At 47.4% G+C, this 17,909-nt stretch overlaps 7 protein-coding genes and 1 non-coding gene across 8 annotated transcripts; 4 read left to right on the top strand and 4 right to left on the bottom strand.

Annotated features, from left to right (window-relative positions):
• Positions 1 to 469: 469 nt before the first annotated feature.
• Positions 470 to 1,462, bottom strand: M431DRAFT_490145 (hypothetical protein; the record flags this gene model as incomplete). Its single annotated transcript, XM_024916764.1, has 1 exon — positions 470 to 1,462. One exon carries the CDS (start codon positions 1,460 to 1,462, stop codon positions 470 to 472), a length of 993 nt encoding a protein of 330 aa, XP_024778201.1.
• Positions 1,463 to 2,573: 1,111 nt separating this feature from the next.
• Positions 2,574 to 3,499, top strand: M431DRAFT_74888 (hypothetical protein; the record flags this gene model as incomplete). Its single annotated transcript, XM_024922281.1, has 2 exons — positions 2,574 to 2,953; positions 3,010 to 3,499. 2 exons carry the CDS (start codon positions 2,574 to 2,576, stop codon positions 3,497 to 3,499), a joined length of 870 nt encoding a protein of 289 aa, XP_024778200.1.
• Positions 3,500 to 3,884: 385 nt separating this feature from the next.
• Positions 3,885 to 3,956, top strand: M431DRAFT_t45. The gene has a single exon. It is a non-coding gene; the product is annotated as a tRNA-Met (tRNA).
• Positions 3,957 to 4,126: 170 nt separating this feature from the next.
• Positions 4,127 to 5,822, bottom strand: M431DRAFT_1280 (hypothetical protein; the record flags this gene model as incomplete). Its single annotated transcript, XM_024912352.1, has 5 exons — positions 4,127 to 4,687; positions 4,746 to 5,398; positions 5,461 to 5,520; positions 5,589 to 5,667; positions 5,736 to 5,822. 5 exons carry the CDS (start codon positions 5,820 to 5,822, stop codon positions 4,127 to 4,129), a joined length of 1,440 nt encoding a protein of 479 aa, XP_024778199.1.
• Positions 5,823 to 9,811: 3,989 nt separating this feature from the next.
• Positions 9,812 to 10,438, top strand: M431DRAFT_74755 (hypothetical protein; the record flags this gene model as incomplete). Its single annotated transcript, XM_024922261.1, has 2 exons — positions 9,812 to 10,149; positions 10,216 to 10,438. 2 exons carry the CDS (start codon positions 9,812 to 9,814, stop codon positions 10,436 to 10,438), a joined length of 561 nt encoding a protein of 186 aa, XP_024778198.1.
• Positions 10,439 to 11,132: 694 nt separating this feature from the next.
• Positions 11,133 to 11,862, top strand: M431DRAFT_74997 (hypothetical protein; the record flags this gene model as incomplete). The annotated part of the gene is made up of 2 exons (XM_024922295.1): positions 11,133 to 11,610; positions 11,663 to 11,862. 2 exons carry the CDS (start codon positions 11,133 to 11,135, stop codon positions 11,860 to 11,862), a joined length of 678 nt encoding a protein of 225 aa, XP_024778197.1.
• A 305-nt stretch (positions 11,863 to 12,167) lies between these two features.
• M431DRAFT_515724 (hypothetical protein) lies at positions 12,168 to 13,612 on the bottom strand (the record flags this gene model as incomplete). The annotated part of the gene is made up of 2 exons (XM_024920279.1): positions 12,168 to 12,255; positions 12,282 to 13,612. 2 exons carry the CDS (start codon positions 13,610 to 13,612, stop codon positions 12,168 to 12,170), a joined length of 1,419 nt encoding a protein of 472 aa, XP_024778196.1.
• A 526-nt stretch (positions 13,613 to 14,138) lies between these two features.
• Positions 14,139 to 17,303, bottom strand: M431DRAFT_13063 (hypothetical protein; the record flags this gene model as incomplete). The annotated part of the gene is made up of 4 exons (XM_024912458.1): positions 14,139 to 15,589; positions 15,658 to 15,794; positions 15,859 to 16,204; positions 16,257 to 17,303. 4 exons carry the CDS (start codon positions 17,301 to 17,303, stop codon positions 14,252 to 14,254), a joined length of 2,868 nt encoding a protein of 955 aa, XP_024778195.1. The 3' UTR covers positions 14,139 to 14,251.
• Positions 17,304 to 17,909: the final 606 nt, after the last annotated feature.

Raw genomic sequence — 17,909 nt, 5'->3', positions numbered from 1 at the left:
TATTATCCTGTTCATCGTTGAGAACCTTGATGGCAAGTTTCTTTGCCTTTATAGCAACAATTTACGCGTTCATCTCATTTGTTCAGTATGGTTAGACTTGATAAGATGTATAGTTGGAGGTTGCGTGGACCTTGATGGACTGTGGGGGAAGCCATCAAGGTTGCTCGCAATGAGATGGCTAGCTATTCCTTAGCTCAACTTGGAAACAAACACGGTCCCTCGACACTCAGAATTTATTCTGTGCCACATTTAATGAGTTAATCTGGTCAATGCTTTCCTTCAAAATGACCTCTAAGTTCATTTTATTGCTGGGACATTGGGCTTCCCATAAATGGAATCCATTTCGGTGAACAAAGTGGCTCTTTTAACAAGACGGGATGAACATTGTTCTTTTATTTGACATAACAACTTTTTGCAGTCCCCCACGTACATAGATACAGATGCCAGTACCGTTGCCCTCCTACACAACTCATGATATGACAGAACTCAAGTCTATGGCGACCAGCTTTCCTGGCTCCATTAGGGTACCACTGATAGGTGAAAAACGGTCGCCTGATGTTGTAACAAAGAGTGTTTTCTTCCGATGCGGCCCTCTTCCGAATTGCGCAGCTGTTCCACCACCAACGGCCAGTGAATCGGCTGTTCCGGCCAATTGTTGCACGCGTCCGTCGAGTGAAACTCGAATGACAGTGTTCTGAGACGTAGTTGGCAAATACACAGTCCCATCCGGTTGCACGTCAAAGTCATCGCACATGAAACCCTCAGCGATCCGCTGGATGCTGCCGGTGATTGTGCCATTTTTAGCTATAGGAAGCCTGCTCAGACTCATTTGAGCTGTATTGGTGAAATACAAGTAACCGTTATGAATGTGCACTCCATTTATTCCTGCGGGGATGTTGCTACCCTCGGGAATTGCCATTGACGGGTCTTGAAGGAAAATCTCGTAATGGCCTGTGGATATATCGACCTTCCACAAGAGACCCAAGTTAGTATCGGTTACAATCACCGTTTTGGGGTCAAGAGTTGCAATGCCGTTCAAGAAGCTCGCACGATCAATTTTGGCGATAGGGTAAGTCTGAGGTTCCTCATGCGTGAGGTCCAGGCCCCAGACCTGAAAAGAGCCGTCAACTGCTCCTTGGCTGGTGACATTTCCGGCGTTGAAGGCGTAGACATTGGGAGATGTCTCTGTGATACCGAGTACGCTGACCACATCGCCCTCAATGGTGATGACTCGAATATGAATGGGATCTGCAGGGTCAATCCACCATATCTCTGGAACGTCGATTCTGGTGGCAAGGATTGTGCCGTCTGTACGAGTGATGAGATTCTCGAACTGAGTTCCAGTTTGCTGCAGTTGGACGACAGTCTTAATAGGAGCACCTGACACTGATTGGTAGGTTGGTGCTGCCATAGCTGCCACAGCTGCGCTGAGTATCGTAACGATATACAGCAACATATTCATATTCTGACTTCCCTCGAAGATTTAGGAGCTTATTTTTGAACCGAGCTTTATAAAGATGTGATGAAGGCTATGCACTTGAATGGGTATAATATGTTCTTATGACATGTTGAATAAGAGAGTTAGGGCCTTCAAGTAACTACTTATATATTCAACATGTGGCATGCAGATACCTCATTATTAACAACTGTTCTTACGTAGTTGATATGATCTCCTTTTCTCAAAGTTACATCCGTCTTAGGGACCGCCCATTACTCCGCATATCCCGCAACTTGATCCCGTGTCAGCAAAGAAGTTATGTCTTGGTGCATGAAGCTTTTACTGCTACAGCTTGACTTATGTATATACATGATACAAGACATTAAATTTTTTTTAGAGCATAGACGACACCTAGAGCTCCAAAAGAACGATTTGAAGAGATCCAATTATCACCAATTGATGCAACATAGAATGGGGTATAAGCTGGACACAAACCCAAACATGCTCCAATATCACCAGTGACTGTGGCGATTTTCTTTTCATGTCCTATTTCCGTGTTTGGCCAGTGGGATTCGGTAATGGCGTGGGATGCTGCTTGATTCTGCTGAGTAACTGTATCCGCGATGTAACACTTTCAAAATCGCCCCACGCTATATGCTGAGTTGCTTGGCACGCCGGAGTAAGGAGTGATGACGTGGAAGGTCGAGTTTGGTTGTGTTCCGCATGTTTAACTCCTTTGCCGGATTTTAAAAGATTTAATTTGTAAATATTCAGAGATTCGATGTATGTATGGACAGACAAGCGTGAACTTCGGAAGAGCATCATTTTCAATGATAGAAGAAGCCATGGGCGATGCGGAGAAGCGATGCTGCTTCACTGGTATATAAGATGCTCTGAATATGGCGGTGATGATAGAGGATGTGAGACAAAACATCACCCAAGAAATAACATTTAATATCTCATTGCCAATAAAATGCTTCGAGCTCTGGTCTTTACTATGCTGAGTCTGCCAAGCCTCTGCTTGGCTACAGGTAAGTCAAGCAATGCCCGGTTCTCAAACTTGAACCATATTAAATCTAGGCCAAATGCAGACAATTCTAGCGCCTTGATTGATCCAATTGCCCGTTACTCGGACATGCGACTCAGCTTGCCAACTGGCGCTGCTGCTGAATTCCCTGTTCTTCAGTCTAGCCTTGATCAACGCCCAGACTGCGGCGAGACATCTTACAAAGGAGCTGGACGACTTCGGGGCCTCAATGCTTTGATCACGGGTGGAGACTCTGGTATCGGAAGAGCCATTGTGATTGCATACCTTCGTGAAGGAGCCAACGTTGCTATCAACTACATGGAGGAAGAGGAGTCTGATGCACAAGACCTCGCTGATTTTCTTGCGAAAGAGGGATTGTTTTTTGAACGCATTCCTGGAAACTTGCTGAATGAGACCTTTTGTACCTGGCTTGTCCAAGAGGCCCATCGCCGTCTTGGCGGTCTCGATATTCTGGTCAATCATGCTGGGTGAGGAAGCCTGAGAGACCCAGTAGACGATGAGAAAAACTGACATGTCCTCACAGAGTCTCTGGTTATACTCAAGGTCCCAATTGGCGTCCTATTGCCAATGAGTCAACAGAGCAGTTTGACCAGGTATTTCGCACCAACGTTTATGCTAGCTTTTTCTTGACGAGAGCCGCCGTGCCTCTGCTTCCACGTGGTGGCAACGTGGTCTTCACTGCCTCTACTGTTGCCATAGAGCCAAACGCTGGAGCGCTTGCCTATGGAGCGAGTAAAGCGGCCATCGTCATGATGGTCCGTAACTTGGCCCAACAGCTTGCTGAGGATGGAATTCGGGTCAATGGTGTTGCTCCCGGCTTCACCTATACGCCTTTCTTAGCTGCCGGGGGGTTCACTACTGAGTCTGTGAAGGAGATATCTGAGGGCACTTTCTTCAGACGCCCTGCTCAGCCTGCAGAACTTGCACCGCTGTATGTGAGTGTCGTTGATGCATCGTCCTCGTATGTGAGCGGGGAGATTTACGGTAACAGCGGAGCGACCCTTGGATTTTAGAGCTGGACGCACATTAATCCAATATGTGCCCTGAAGTCGTCGTCATGTCCATAGTAAATGACTTATATACCTTGGCACGCATGGCAAACGTATATAGACTTCAAGATGGATTCTTGTCAAGTGCACTATCAAATAGAATTCCGCGTTTTGTCTTCCTGCGTCTTATATCTTCTCTTTTCTATCATCAACATCATCACGCTTCACACCAACACTAGTAACACTTGGTAGTGCTTCTGGTGATCCATTTCTGTTCCGATTCTGACTCACAACTCCATCCTGGACGCTTATTCCCCACTTCACCTGCGAGTGGAAATTTTCACATCCACAAATCCATCCATCCATACCTAGCAATTTACGAGCGTCGCCATCCAACAAGCGAATCAAAAGCAATTTGGCGCAGTGGAAGCGCGCCGGGCTCATAACCCGGAGGTCGCACGATCGAAACGTGCAATTGCTATTTCGCCTTGTTTTTTTTTCCTTTTGTTCTTTTTCTTGCCTCTCTGCTTTTACCATATCATCAGAGTGAGCTTGGGTAAAGGTTTTCTTTTTATCATTAAGTCATAAATCATAAATCGTCAAGTCGGCCACTGCATGGCCATACACCTAAACCACAACAGAATATGCAGATCACCGCCACTTCTTCCACGTAAAGGAGCAATAGATGCCCGTGATCACGCACAAGACCCCCAAGAAACTGCACAGATGCAGCCACTCCTGGTTTGTGCTAAAGTGGAAAAAACTTCCACAAGCAGGACCAAGAAAAAGGCCCAAGGCCCACGCCGTACTCAGGCCGCTCAGCATCATGCCGGGAGTCAGCATTTTCAACTCCCAACTTAGTTCCACGCCGCTGGCTCGAATTCGGCTTCTTAGAGCCTCGGCTCTCTGTGCAGCTGCGGAAATGGCGGTTGTTTGCGTCGTTGTGCCGAGAGAGATGCAGAGGCCAATGAATCCGATATTCACCACAAAGAGGATCTGAGTAGTGGGATCATCCCCAGTGAGAAAGCCTAGAGTGACCATGAAGACACCGCATGCGAGCGATGCTATGGTGCTAAACCATCGAGGGCCGTTCAAGGTGGTATATTTGCCAACCAATGGGCCGCCCACCATAGGCAAAAGCAATGCAAACATGACGCCGCCACTGGTCGACGAAGTCCAGCCGAAATGTCGAAGAACGTAGATTGGGATGGTCTGATAGGTTTGTCAATAACACACCAGAAAAACAATTTGACATGTGCGGTGAGCTTACAGCTTCCAAAGCTGACCTAACGACACATGCTATGGCGGCGCCGATGACGCTGGAGAGCCAGTTCCATCCCAGAGTCCTCAATGCTGATACATCACCATCGCAGTCAGTCGTACCAGAAAGTGCCGATCGATCGTCATCCCCTCCATGCTCCAAATCTGTCGATGTCATGTAATCTAACGTTCCGTGAGATACCGCCACTGAGTTACCCAGCAAAGCATCGGTATCGGAAAGTCCCTTTACTGCGTCCACCAGGCTTTGCTGCTGTGATTCCGGTTCTTTTTCTTTGACTAGGAGTCGAAGAACAATGTCGCCCGCAATCACTACCTCTACTACACCAAAGACAGCCCAGTGCCCCAGCCTCTCATATAGGTAGCCACCGAGTAGAGGTCCAATGAGCTCGCCGATTGTAGCACCCAGCGTCGTGTAACCCATACACACTCCTAAATTAGCCTCGTCCACCTGCGAGACTAGAAAAGCGATGCCAGACACCCATACGAGGGCCTCGGAAGCTCCTTGGAGAGCACGAGCGAAGATGATGAGGTATGGATCTACACTGAGAAAGAAGAGCAGAGTGGCGATAAGCATAATACCGATGCCAGCAAGAAACGGACGGCTTTTTGAGACGTTCCCATCGGCAATGTATCCAGCAATCCCTAGGCGCAGATCAATAAATTTGTCTTAACAAGGTTGCTGAGTGAGAATTTGGTTAACATACAGTTGGTGATAAGCAGTGCCATTCCAAAAGACTCGAGAGATAACGCTGCCCAATTGTCGACTTTTGATCGGCCACTAACGTCAGCAAGATTCGAATTTAGCTGCTGATAAAACTCGGTTGATTCTAACCATCTTCTGGAGGTGTCTTTAGTCGGCCCGTGAAGAGCTCTGGTAAAAACGGTATAACCAGATCATACACCAATCCGTCCTATGAATTGATATCAATTAGCTCTCGGTTCAAATTTTGGAGGCCCATTCATCAGGTCTGTTACTTACTGTAAACACTGCAAATGCGACTGCAAAGGTCACCAATCCCTCCGACGAGCGCCATGGCGATGTTCCTCTTTCTGATAGGCGGCCCATCACAGGCACTTTGGGATGGCGCTCTGAACGGCGACGATAGATCTGAGAAGAGCAGAGTAAACAAGTAGGATTCCAGGGAAAATGTACTCTTAGAAGAAATTTGTCATGGAAGCCGAAGGGACCCTGACATTTTAATACTCCAAAGCTTCACCGCAAAAGAGACGTAGGATCAAGATCTGGAAGCAGGTTGGGTGGGCGGGACGGCAGATGCTCGAAAGGGAGGGTACAAAATGCCCAAGTCCCTGTCCACAAAATGGCGGGCCATCGTTATTCTCTCTGTATAAGAAAGACTTGACTGTCAATACCAATAGCGCCTGCATACTCCGTAATACATGGAGTACTTTGGAGACTTGTGTAGAAATAGACCAGCGCGACAGGTCATGCGAATCGGTGGCGGAATGCGTAGCGAGGCGAGAGGATACTAGCAAATTGGAGAGCCTGCCGTACCCCCATGGATATGTCTCACAGTAATAAAAAGAGCAAACACCAACTCACGATGATGGGCGTCTATCTGGTAATCAGCCACTATTACAAGGAGGCGATAACATCCCGCCTCTTCCACACGCCCCAGCCAGGTTCCACTGCCACCTCCTACGGAGAGAAACGGGCTTTGTATGTACAAGTCTTGATTTTGCTCCGAATCCAGTGCTACGCGAACACAGCCCTACTGCGAAGCCATTTACAAGCATTGATAGCTGACGCAGGGATGGCCAATTGCATCAATGGATTCTGGAGCTGAGCTTGAAAAGGTGAGAGGTGATTAGTGAGGCCCTTATCTTGAGAAATCCGGTACTGATATTCCGACTGCAAGCAAGGAGGCTTCCCTTCTGCATGTTTCTCCACTCCCGAATCGAGGGATGTGAGATGTGTTAGCCTCTCTGGAACAAGAAAGATGCACGCGCGCTCATGATCAAGGATCCACCAAGGACTGCCTGCATATGATCCTTGACAAAGAGAGATGGCGTCTACTGTAAATGCATTCTATTGATGCAGATTTGACTGGACAGGTGGTATGTATGCAGAGTCGGCGACTCACCGACCTGCAGCTCTGAGCCCGTTTGCTATTCAGAAACAATTCCACACAATGAGTGCATGATTCACTGACTGAGTGATAGCGTACATGTCAGTACTCGTAGAGCGGAGAGTGGCGCTAACTGTCTGCGTGTCTCAGCAAACCTCCATCACCTTTGCCTTTATCACGGAGATCATTTTCCTAGCATTGAAATGCAACTCGAGAGACTTTTGGTCATTCTTACTGCGAGATGGTAACATGATAGTCTCGGAAGATGTTTGCCTCTTCTGCAAAAGCAAAGACAACATCCGTGTTTGAGATTTCACATTGCATTCAGAATGAATGCCACGCCATGCACCTTGCTTCCGCCACAAGGTTGCCTGCGTACCCTGCTTCCATGCCCTTGACGTGACATGCTTTATACGCATAAGCCACGGAAGAGATAGATTGATCCATCTGCAAGATGTGATTTTTTTGCCCCGAAAAGGACATCATGATCCGTGTCTAATGGCCAGCTTAACTTCCTTATACAGGCCCCAAAGCGCTTCCAGGGATTCAGCTTGCCCCTCTCTAGCAACCCCGCGCCTTGATAGTTGGTTTTGTTTCCGAGTATTAGCTTGGTTGCTACGCTTCCGTACGACTCTAGAGCGGTAGGAGCTGGGGAAATGGTGGTCGTGGGGGCAAAATTCCCTCAAATCACGAGGCGCAGTGGGAAAAGAGGCATCGTGACTTTCGGAGAGCCGGCGAATGAGGGGCCTCCAAGGCCTCACGTTACAGGCGCGTAAGAGGGACTAAGGTATCCGACCGGACTACTATGTACCAACGGCGATTTTGGTCATTTAGCACGAAGGCGTGCTCGGCTTCAAGCATCGCAGGGATAGATTTGAACGCAAGCCTGGTCTTGCATGACGAACATCACGCAGAGCATTGAATGCTGTTGCATGGAATGTGATTTTTGTTCTGAAACTGTCTGAGCTGAATATCTTCGTCAGCAGCTTATACGTAATCATGGTCATAGCATATTCTGATTTATCGGGCACCTAACGAGATGAAATAGTAGAACTATCTGCAGGCTTGAACTGACAGTAGTATCATCGACCGCCTATTGTGCGTTCGGTATGGATTGAAATATCGAAAATGATAGACAACACAATTGGTCGTCTTTGCGACATATGACTGCTTGATCGAAACTGCGGCTTAGATCCAAATGTGTGTTCAACCGCCATGAAGGTGTGTATTGAGTATATCTGAGCCATCGATCTTCATCTGGGGTGGTGTATGCGCTCTCCGAATGGAAAGCAATAGTAGCTAGGAGTCCAAAAGAGGAGATTGCAGGACTTGCACTATCTGTTGGCGATCTCCAATCAAGAGGCTCTATTAATTTGGAGGTGCAGCGCAGGATGCGGCACTGATTCAGTAAAGGCTACATCAGTTCCTCAGATCAAGTGGCTTGGCTCTATTCTTTGAGATACAACAATGGCTCCCAGCGCCATATACGAAAATGGAAAGCGGAATAGATCAAAGTTTACCTCACAAACAAAGTTCTCGGTGGATGAGAAATGGCGCACGGCCGAATTAGAGTCAAGCCAAAGACCTGACTTACAAAGTTCGGTGATAAATCAACGACTGAGAAAAAGACCCGAACAATATATATGATTAAGGAAGTCTGGGTATTTATATACACCAAGGGGGTCAATTATATCGTGGTAGAGGCGTAGGATATTTTGAATCCGCATCGACATCACCGTCGTCCTTTATAATATGTGTGAATCGGAAAAAATTGACGCTGCTCAGCGAAGAAGAATGCCATAGCCACATTTGGAAATGCTGATAAAGTTCTACCATTTCCTATTCATCGGGGCAGCAAAAGCGGCTTGGGCGACTTAGAAAACGGTTTGGAGATGATGGAAGCCACAGGATTTGACGAAACCTAGATACAGTGGAGGTGTGCGAAATGTGCTTTTCTGTATTATCCCTCATAAATATATCTTTATCTAGATATACTGGTCAATGTACGAAGAAGCAGGACATAGTTGCAAAATTAAAAGGGATGGCCTGGTCTTTGATGAAGGCACTGTGGTTGGAAGACGAATCGTCAGAAATCTTGAGATGATAAGCAAATTTCACATGCAAACTCGGCTGTACCTGCGCATTAATGACATTAGGCTATGAGTTAAAATAGTCATTTGACTTGGCTTAATATATATTACGACGGAATTGATTGCTTGGCTCAGCACTTAAGTGTAACAGAGGGTGGTTTTGGACAGGGTTCTCCGCCTTATAAGCGCCGGCAAATGGCTTAGAGAAGAAGCCCTTTTTGTGTCGTACTATTAAAGGTACCAATGTCTGCAAGCCAGGCCTGTTAGTTAATTGGTGAGAAGGCAGCTCGGCCTTCTCATTGACTCAGTTTTCAGCCACTAACACGGGGCTTGTGCCTTTTTGTGGTTTCCACCGAGCATTTCAATCTACGTCCCTACCTAAGGCGCAAGATTATTCGCGCATTTGGAATATGCTTTTCTTTTAATCGCCCGCAGCGTCACCCTAAAATGAAGACAAGCCGGCGCCTTGCCTTTCCTGTTACCGGGCCCTACCGGCACGGCCCAACCAGGAAGGGCAGAGCCGTCCGTGGGCGATCGGCGACTATTCGGGATAAAGAAGGCTTCTGGAGAAGCCTCTTGGCATAGTATGAGAATATACTCCTTCAGGCAGGTCCATGATATGAGCGGAAGCTTGTTGAGACTTTTGTCTGTCGGCATATCTTCTACGCCAAGTCTAAATTAGTTGATGGGTTCACTTCACTTACGTATACGAGAGGTATCTACGGAGTAGGTAGCATTGGCATTACAAATAATTATAGGACTGGATATTGGCATTATGTATAAAAGGAGCAATCGTTCGCTCTTGAGCCCGAGGAAAATAGACGTCTGAATACTTCACCAACGTTGCCATCAAAGATAAAAGCAACTATCTTCTCATCATGAAGTTCTCAGTTATTCTGGCCACTCTTGCCCCGGCCGTTCTGGCATTGCCGGCCTCTGATGCCGCACTGACCCGGCGCCAAACCAGCCTCTCAACCATCACAGACCAATATCTCTTCAGCCTTACCCTCCCTGATTTCATTTCCCGCCGCAATGCCAAGAACCCAGCCACTCTTGACTGGACCTCTGACGGCTGCACCAGCTCACCCGATAACCCTTTCGGATTCCCTTTTGTTCCTGCCTGCTACCGCCACGACTTTGGCTACCAAAACTACCGCATCCAAAACCGATTCACAGAGAGCGGCAAGCTCAGCATCGATAACAACTTCAAGGCCGAGTAAGTTGATGCCATATATATTCTGTTAAAAGATAAAAATGGACTGCTGATTGTGAACAACTATAGTCTATACTTCCAGTGCCAGACATCGAGTGTCCAAAGCGTTTGCAATGCTCTTGCTGATGTTTACTACGCTGCTGTGAGAGCGTTCGGAGGTGGCGATGCTTCTCCTGGAAAGCGTGAACAATCACAAGAGGACTTGGTTAAGGTGTATGAAGAGAAGCTGGAGATTTATAACAACGCCGTGAAGGATGCCCAGGACAAGGGACTGCTGCCCATCTTGGAGTAAGAGGATAACATGTACTGTACGCTTTGATATGATTGACGATACCAAATATGAAAAAATTTCTTTTACAAGACTGGTGATTGATGACACATTTGATGTTGATACGAGGGGACCGGAGTGGCTTTGTATAAGCAGCTTTCTCTTCAATAGGTAGAGAATGGTTTGCATGCTAATCCGATGCAATTGTTGACAGCATATCGACATACAACGTTCATCATATACCATTGAACAACAAATTCTCCCATATCAACAAGCTGCAGCTCAAGATACGCTCGCAGATCCTTAATGACTAAGTAATCAAGCTTAATTCTTCCTTGTCTTGTGTATTCTGCTTCTATATTTTGTACCACGCACCTTTCAATGCTACCCCGCACCGCCGCTCTGGCAATAGTCGGATCAGATAATAGAGGCGTCTCGGTTTCGGCTCGGCGGACGGGAAATACCCATCGCGCGCAACATCTCCAAGGAGGAGCTGAATTATTGTATACCAGGCTTGCCAGGTATAATTCCTAGGGCGTTGAATGGCACTTATAGTGGGCCACCGCCTGGAAGATCCCGATGAGAAGCGCCGATCTAGCGCCAGTCAGTCTTACTATATAAACCTGCACATGGAATGCGAGAGTATCGGCCATACTTGTTATACCCTAATGAGAATATTGCTTCAATAAGGTATCTTGAATTGTTTTTCGTTTTAAACATGGCAGCTCCGGCCCCAAATCCCATCGTGGCGCCTGATAATGTTCACGCGCTGCTCAATCGTCTTCACGAGCAGTCCCTCACACAAGAAGCAGCGCTCCCATCTACGTATTTGAGCAACCCCGATGGATTTGATGACTTGATGAGAGACAAGTTTATTGCTCTAGATCAGGATAAGTGCCAATTTGTCTATCAGCTCGCCAGAGCAATTGGAGCTCGCAACATTGCCGAGATCGGCACCAGCTTTGGCGTGAGCACCATTTATCTTGCATTGGCAGTGGGAAGCAATTTAGACCGCTTCGGTGGCGAGGGTAAGGTAATTGCCACAGAAAAAGAACACACAAAAGCAGAGAGGGCTCGTCAACATTGGAAGGAAGCCGGCGACGATTTGGTGACGCGTCATATTGATCTGAGAGAAGGTGATCTTCTCGAGACGTTAAAGAATAACATTCCACAGCTTGACCTAGTCCTTATTGATAGTGAGTTGAGGCCTTAACTGGTCAAAAACCATCGATTCTAACCGCTATATAGTCTGGGCTCCTGTCGCTCTACCTGCGCTGAAGCTGCTGGAGCCGAAGCTCAGGTCTGGAGCTGTTGTCATAATTGACAATTCAATTAGTTCTGCGACTAGATACAAGGAGCTATTAGGCCACCTGAGATCTCCGACAAACGGATATACAAATCTGACGCTTCCGTACTCCAAAGGCTTGGAGCTTTGCGTCAAAATCTAATAGGAAAGAGCACAGGGGAAAAAAAAATCTTAATATGAGTACCACACTACTTACTTCAGAATCCAATCTGTATGAGCTTTTCTGAACTCTCTTCCTGTGACCCGAGAAAATCCCAGTGCTAGGAGTCCCTGGTTGGTTCATTATCAATCTCAATGTTTCCAAGGGTTGTCAAGGAAAACTCCCGACTCATTTCCATAAGTTCCGCCAAGCATTCAGGACTTTGGCACCACCATGGGAGCGTAGGCTCAGTATTATCAAGTGTTTGACTTATCACTAACTTTGACCCCGACTTTCTCTCTATAGCTTCACGCGGAAGTGCGGAATTGTTTGTGTTCGAGATCACTGATGTTGTTGTTGTTGTTGTTGTCATGGGATTTGAAGCCGACTGCGAAGCTTCATCTGGTAAAGAAGCGTCCAACTCTTGCTGGCTAGGCGCCGATGCCAATCCATGGCCAATTTTAAACAATGTCAGCCATTGGTCGTTGTCTGCGGGAGTTTGATTCAGCGGATCATCATCGCCGAATAAAATAATCCGAGCCTGGCGGCGAAGTATATCGCAATTGATGATATCGCCATTTGCGCGCGCCGAAACAACAAAATCGCCAAGACGGGCTGTAAGTACTTCAAACACATTCGGAGGATTCTGCTTCTCTGGCGATGAAAGAGTTTTCTTCAAAACGCCCTTTGAGGCACTAAAGGGCTCCAAGTCCAACGACTCGGCACCTATAAGGTAGGGAGGCATTGCGCTCTGTACCAGCATCGCGACCGAAGGCTCGAGCCCTCGATCTCCTTTCCAATCTTTCATGGATTTGCCTCTTCTAAAATGATCCACTAGATGGTCGTTGCGGTCGGACCAGAGAGAAAATGTCTCCCCGCAAAAACCGCATCGGGATTTCACTTCGGAGATTTTGGACTTCCAGGAATGCATCGACGGTATCATTTTGTCAATGCCGTGTGCAAGGCGCAAATGTTGGAGCAGGTGGTCTTTTCTATGGAAAGTTCTGAGCGCCTGAGGTTTCATGATGCAGTCGGAAATGTGATGAGACTCGAGATGGGCGTCGGTTGTGTCAGATGAGTCACACAGAGAGCACTTTGGAGCCGCAGCTCCAAGATCCCATCTCTTGGGTCCAGCGGGCAGGCAACTCCACCGCTCAAGAGCTAGATGGAGTGTCGCTTCGTGCCTCGTCCAGTCATATCTTGATTTGAAAGTGTCTGTACAGAATGTACACTGATATATTCGCGGATTCCCATCTTCTGTTGATCCCTTCGTGGATTTATGGCGCCAACCCGGACGTGAATTGCGACGACGATCACTTCCGTCATCGGAGTCGCGAAGGTAAGAAGGAAGCGCTTCATCTTGAGAGTCAATCCCGATCAAAGCGTCTTGACCTATAAGCTGGGGGATGGCGCCCGATGAAGAGGAGTGGCGTAGGCGATTGGTTGCCTCGACATTGTCCGCTTGTTCTTGTGTCGCATCGAAAGACCCAGGCAGCGATAAAGATACAGGATTGATGTTGGTGTCAGATGATTCGCTGGACTGCCGTTCAGCATCTCTTCGTCTCGTATTCACAAACCATTGTGATACTTGTCGAACGCTCAAGCCGCTTTGACGGCCGAGCTCCTCTTTTTCCGCTGCGCTTGGGTACGGCCAAGTAGAATTGGAAGTGTACCATTGCTTTAGTAACTGTATAGAGCCCCATGAATGTCTGGTGATTGGCCGAGTTGAATTGGTTCCTGGTGCATTTTCCATGTTTAAACTTGTCTAAAGTGGGTATGCCTTTTTGTGCAACTTTTAATGATCGAACTCTTTCTTTCTGCGGCGCGGGTATTCCTGGAGCTACGAGACGATATCACATAGTAGGATTGTCGCAGAATCTTTTTTGTCTTGTATTATTGTCTTGTAGAAGAATAGAGATGAGTTGTGAGCACTAACTTATTAATTAGTGGGAAGAAAGATGGTTGGATGAGAGATGACTGCAACTAGATGAGGAGTTATCAGTAGTCCGACAATCTCCGGGTTTACATCCACTAGATGACGTCTAGAACCCTCTTCGCGCGCCTTATTCTCGTAATCTCGCATCCTTCCACATAATACCCAAATTTGGAGTATGTCTAGCTACATCATATCCTATTAAGTTCCATCAAATCAGGATAATGCATTGAGATGCACTTCTTACTACGCCGGCGTATGGATCCTCAAGTGTGTCGTAATGATTACCATTTCCCTATTGCCGCGTAATCACATTAGAATGATACGAGTCTGAGCTTTTCTTGGCAGAGAATGTAGAGTTTCTTATCAACTGTCATGTAGATACATGTTCTCGCCGCCATGACTCGTCATTTCTCGTTATAACGACTAGAATTGATGAGACAGACATGTTTTGGATGCCTAATCGACGAACCAAAGCTGTTCGCTTGGCGTCTCCTCCACGATGACATCGTGAGAAAATACCTTGGGAATAAAAGCCCACATATACTCCTCCATATCAAGGCCGATGGTGTTTTCAACCGTTTGTCTTACCTCTGGCCTGGATTTCCAAGCTTCCGCCACGACCTCTTTCATCTTGTCTTTGACCTTGGCCATGCAGCTCTTCCAATCCTCGCCGTCACGATCCTCGCCGTTATGATCCTTGCTGTCATGGTCCTCGCCGTCGCAATCCTCGCCATCACGATCCTCGCCATCACGATCCTCGCCGTCACGATCCTCGCCGTCACGATCCTCGCCGTTATGATCCTTGCTGTCATGGTCCTCGCCGTCGCAATCCTCGCCATCACGATCCTCGCCATCACGATCCTCGCCGTTGCGATCCTCGATCGCTTGTAGATTAGACGTTTCTTGATCCAATGCTACAACACCGGCCATTTCCCTGAAAGCCATCATCATTCGTATTTCGTCATCGCCGAGAGCCGACATGATCACGGTCCTTGTTCGATGAATTCTTATACCAGCTTGAAGTTCTGCAGATGTAATCGAGGCGTGTTCAAAATCTTCCTCAACCTCTTCGATCTGACCCATGCATGTCATTATTGTCCCATCAACCCTCGATTTTTCATCATAAATCAACACGCATTTCCCGGAATCTACTTCTCTACAGAGAGGATGGTTTTGCTTCCTGTCAAAAGCCGACAGCTCCTCGGCTGTCCAGGACGCAATCTTCTTGCTGCGGTACCAATCCATTATCCGATACCATTTCCCGCTTTTTGTATCCTGAAGAATGATTTGGTCTTCCGTGGGATTAATGGCCCCAGGCCAGGGATGTAAAGGGAGTCCGGCCACCAGAGGGCGTGGAAGAAGACGATATCCTGGTAGAGCAACTTTTAGGCCCAAGGGGGTCGGGATGCCCTGATTCTTAGCATCTACAACCAAACGTAACACGCGCTCGTCAATACCCAAGACAGGGTCTTTAACTGCTGAGCCTAATAAGCTTCGGGGAGCCCAACGCCATCCGGGTATGCTCAACACTTCATCTGCATAGAATATGACTCGACTGGGAAGGCTGCCCTGCGATTTGTATATTAATTCCCAGACGCGAGCCATTCGGGTTTCAGCATCCGGAGCTGCAGCAATGTACTTTGTGTCGAGGTTCATCAAAGTAGAGATACAGAGGGGTTCATCAGATGGCACAGAGACTGTTCGGAACTGTAGTGATCGTTGGAGGGTAATGAGCGGCGACTGGTTGATGGTCGGACCCTCTCTTCCACTGAAAAAGCCCTGAAGTTCATTGTACTACATCACATAGCTGTTAGATTGAGTCTTCTCATGGTTAATAAGTCATGATAGAGTAGTAGACTTACTGCACCCATGATATCTTGCCAGATTTTCATGTAACGCGGATCGCTATTGGCCCCGGTCCAGAGTTTGACAAGTAACGCATAGGCATTCACAGCTTTATCCGCAAATTGTATATATAGGCTTTTTGTCAGTGCCCCCTCTATTCACACGTATTAGTTACTGACAAGAAGCGAAGTACGTTCGGGTAACTCATTGAGATATACCTTGAAGAGTCCATAGCCGTCTCATCCAGGGAGAAGCTCCGTATACGCGCAGCATCAATTCGGCCGGATGGGTATCCTGAGGATCGAATCCGGTCAAAGAAGCGTCAAGAACAAGAACATGAGCTGCATTCCGGTATACACTGGCAATCCTCTCGAGTGCAATCAGTTTACCTCCAAGCTCAACAGGGCAGCAAAGCGTGTCGATCCACATTCGGTATTGGGTTCTGTATTCTGCATCACCAGTCTCTGCTTCGACCTGCATCGAAGCTATTAACTGAGCTACATGTTTTATCTGGCATCTTGGCAGAGAGTTGGCCTTTGGATTGCCCAGGCCATTGGCCCAAACCTATTGTTTTTAGTGAACCATGACACATACGTTGATATCGGAGAGCACTCACATGAGAGAGGGCGACATAGGGGACGCCCGGCTCGTACGGCTCAATCACCAGCTCGAAATCATCTACTCCATCTCCGATCTGGTCAAAGCGTATGATGGGATAAGTATCCGTACTACGGAGAATTAACGACGTCGCTCTCCCGTCAATGCCAATGAGGTCACAGGTACAGCCATCAGACAGATGTGAGGGCTTATAGGTTTCTATATCCATCTGGAAAGCCGTGCATAGATGACGAGTACAGTTCGAATGATCTTGGTTAGCATTCGGCCTCTGCAACTGTGCTATATGGTGCATCGTATTCAGTCCATTAAACTGAGATCGTAGCTTTTCAATCTCGCTTGGGCACCATCCTTGTTGGAGCATTTGGTTGTCCATGGTGCCTCCAGACCGCATGTAATTTTGATGCCAGCTAAATCCTACAATAGGAACGTCTACCTTGGGGTTTGACAGCGCAATAGCTTGAAATAACCCTGTGGAGAAGTATTCTCCTAAAGCGCATATCGAGTATCGCACTGGTTCATCCAAATCTGAGATAGAGAGAGTCATCAAACTGGCAAATTGAAGGCAGTCACGCATGTATGTGAATCTCTCGCGCTTGTCGGGCACAAGTTGAGTTCTCTCAGCAATGATTTGAGAGGATTCCAGCACTGACTTGGCACTGATATATCTATTACCGTCTTCTTCAGCGGCAGATACGCAGACCTCGTACAATTTCCGAATCTCCTCGGTAGCGAGCGTATCTTCAATCATGCGATGGCCGGGGCTGGTCTCATTCAAGCCAAGCATCTCGGCAAACAGCCCAAACCAAAGCCATGTCTGCAGAAATGGTTGGATCTCTTCCTTTGGCGTGGGGTGAATGACCTCCAGATATGGCTCATTTGAAGTATCTCCACCCAAATGGTGTCTAAGACGCGGTGGTACTACTCGGGCCATGCCCTTCCGCACCGCATAAGTTAGGAACGGGCCGCCATCCCAAGCCTCCGTACACACAAACGGTGTCGTTCGGGGTGGAGCAGCCGGGGAGTTTGGTTCGCACAGTAAATCCATCGGAGATGCTATTTCGTATTTGAGAGTGATAAAGTTGTAGATAAGTTTAAACCCCGTACACAAGAAGACAGCTGAGCCGAGTTGGACCAATAAGAGTGCAAGCCAGTTCAGCTGGTACTTTGGTTGCTCTAAGAGGTACGATCGGCCTAACACAACTTCACCCTAGAAAGCGCCAATTAGATATGGTCCTTGTTAGCGTATAAGTATCACGATGCTGACAGAGCAGACACGAGGAGGCTGTGTAGTCGTTATATTTCCTCGTGTAAAACAGCCATTTGTTTGACTAACCGGCTGGACTCCTTCGACTCCATCTCCACCCGTTTTCTCTGATATACATGTTATAAATTCGCCATCTACCAGATCCCGGTAGTTTCGCCGTCGTTGATGCTGAAATCTGACAATCCGTATTGCAGAGCCGAGGAAACTGAAGCTCAGGCGGAAATACGGAAATATCGAAGTATTTCATCTTGCCTTGTCTCCAGGCCCCGCCCATTGGGAGGCTAGGCCAATACCTCGTATTTTAAACGGAATACGCATGGATACGAAGTACTCTTTCCTCGAAACAATTTTGCCTCCTGCACAAGAGTCGTTCCTATTGCTCCGAAG

Source organism: Trichoderma harzianum (assembly GCF_003025095.1).
Source record: "Trichoderma harzianum CBS 226.95 unplaced genomic scaffold M431scaffold_2, whole genome shotgun sequence".
Lineage (NCBI taxonomy): Eukaryota > Fungi > Ascomycota > Sordariomycetes > Hypocreales > Hypocreaceae > Trichoderma > Trichoderma harzianum.
This window is presented reverse-complemented; position numbering and strand designations above follow the sequence as displayed.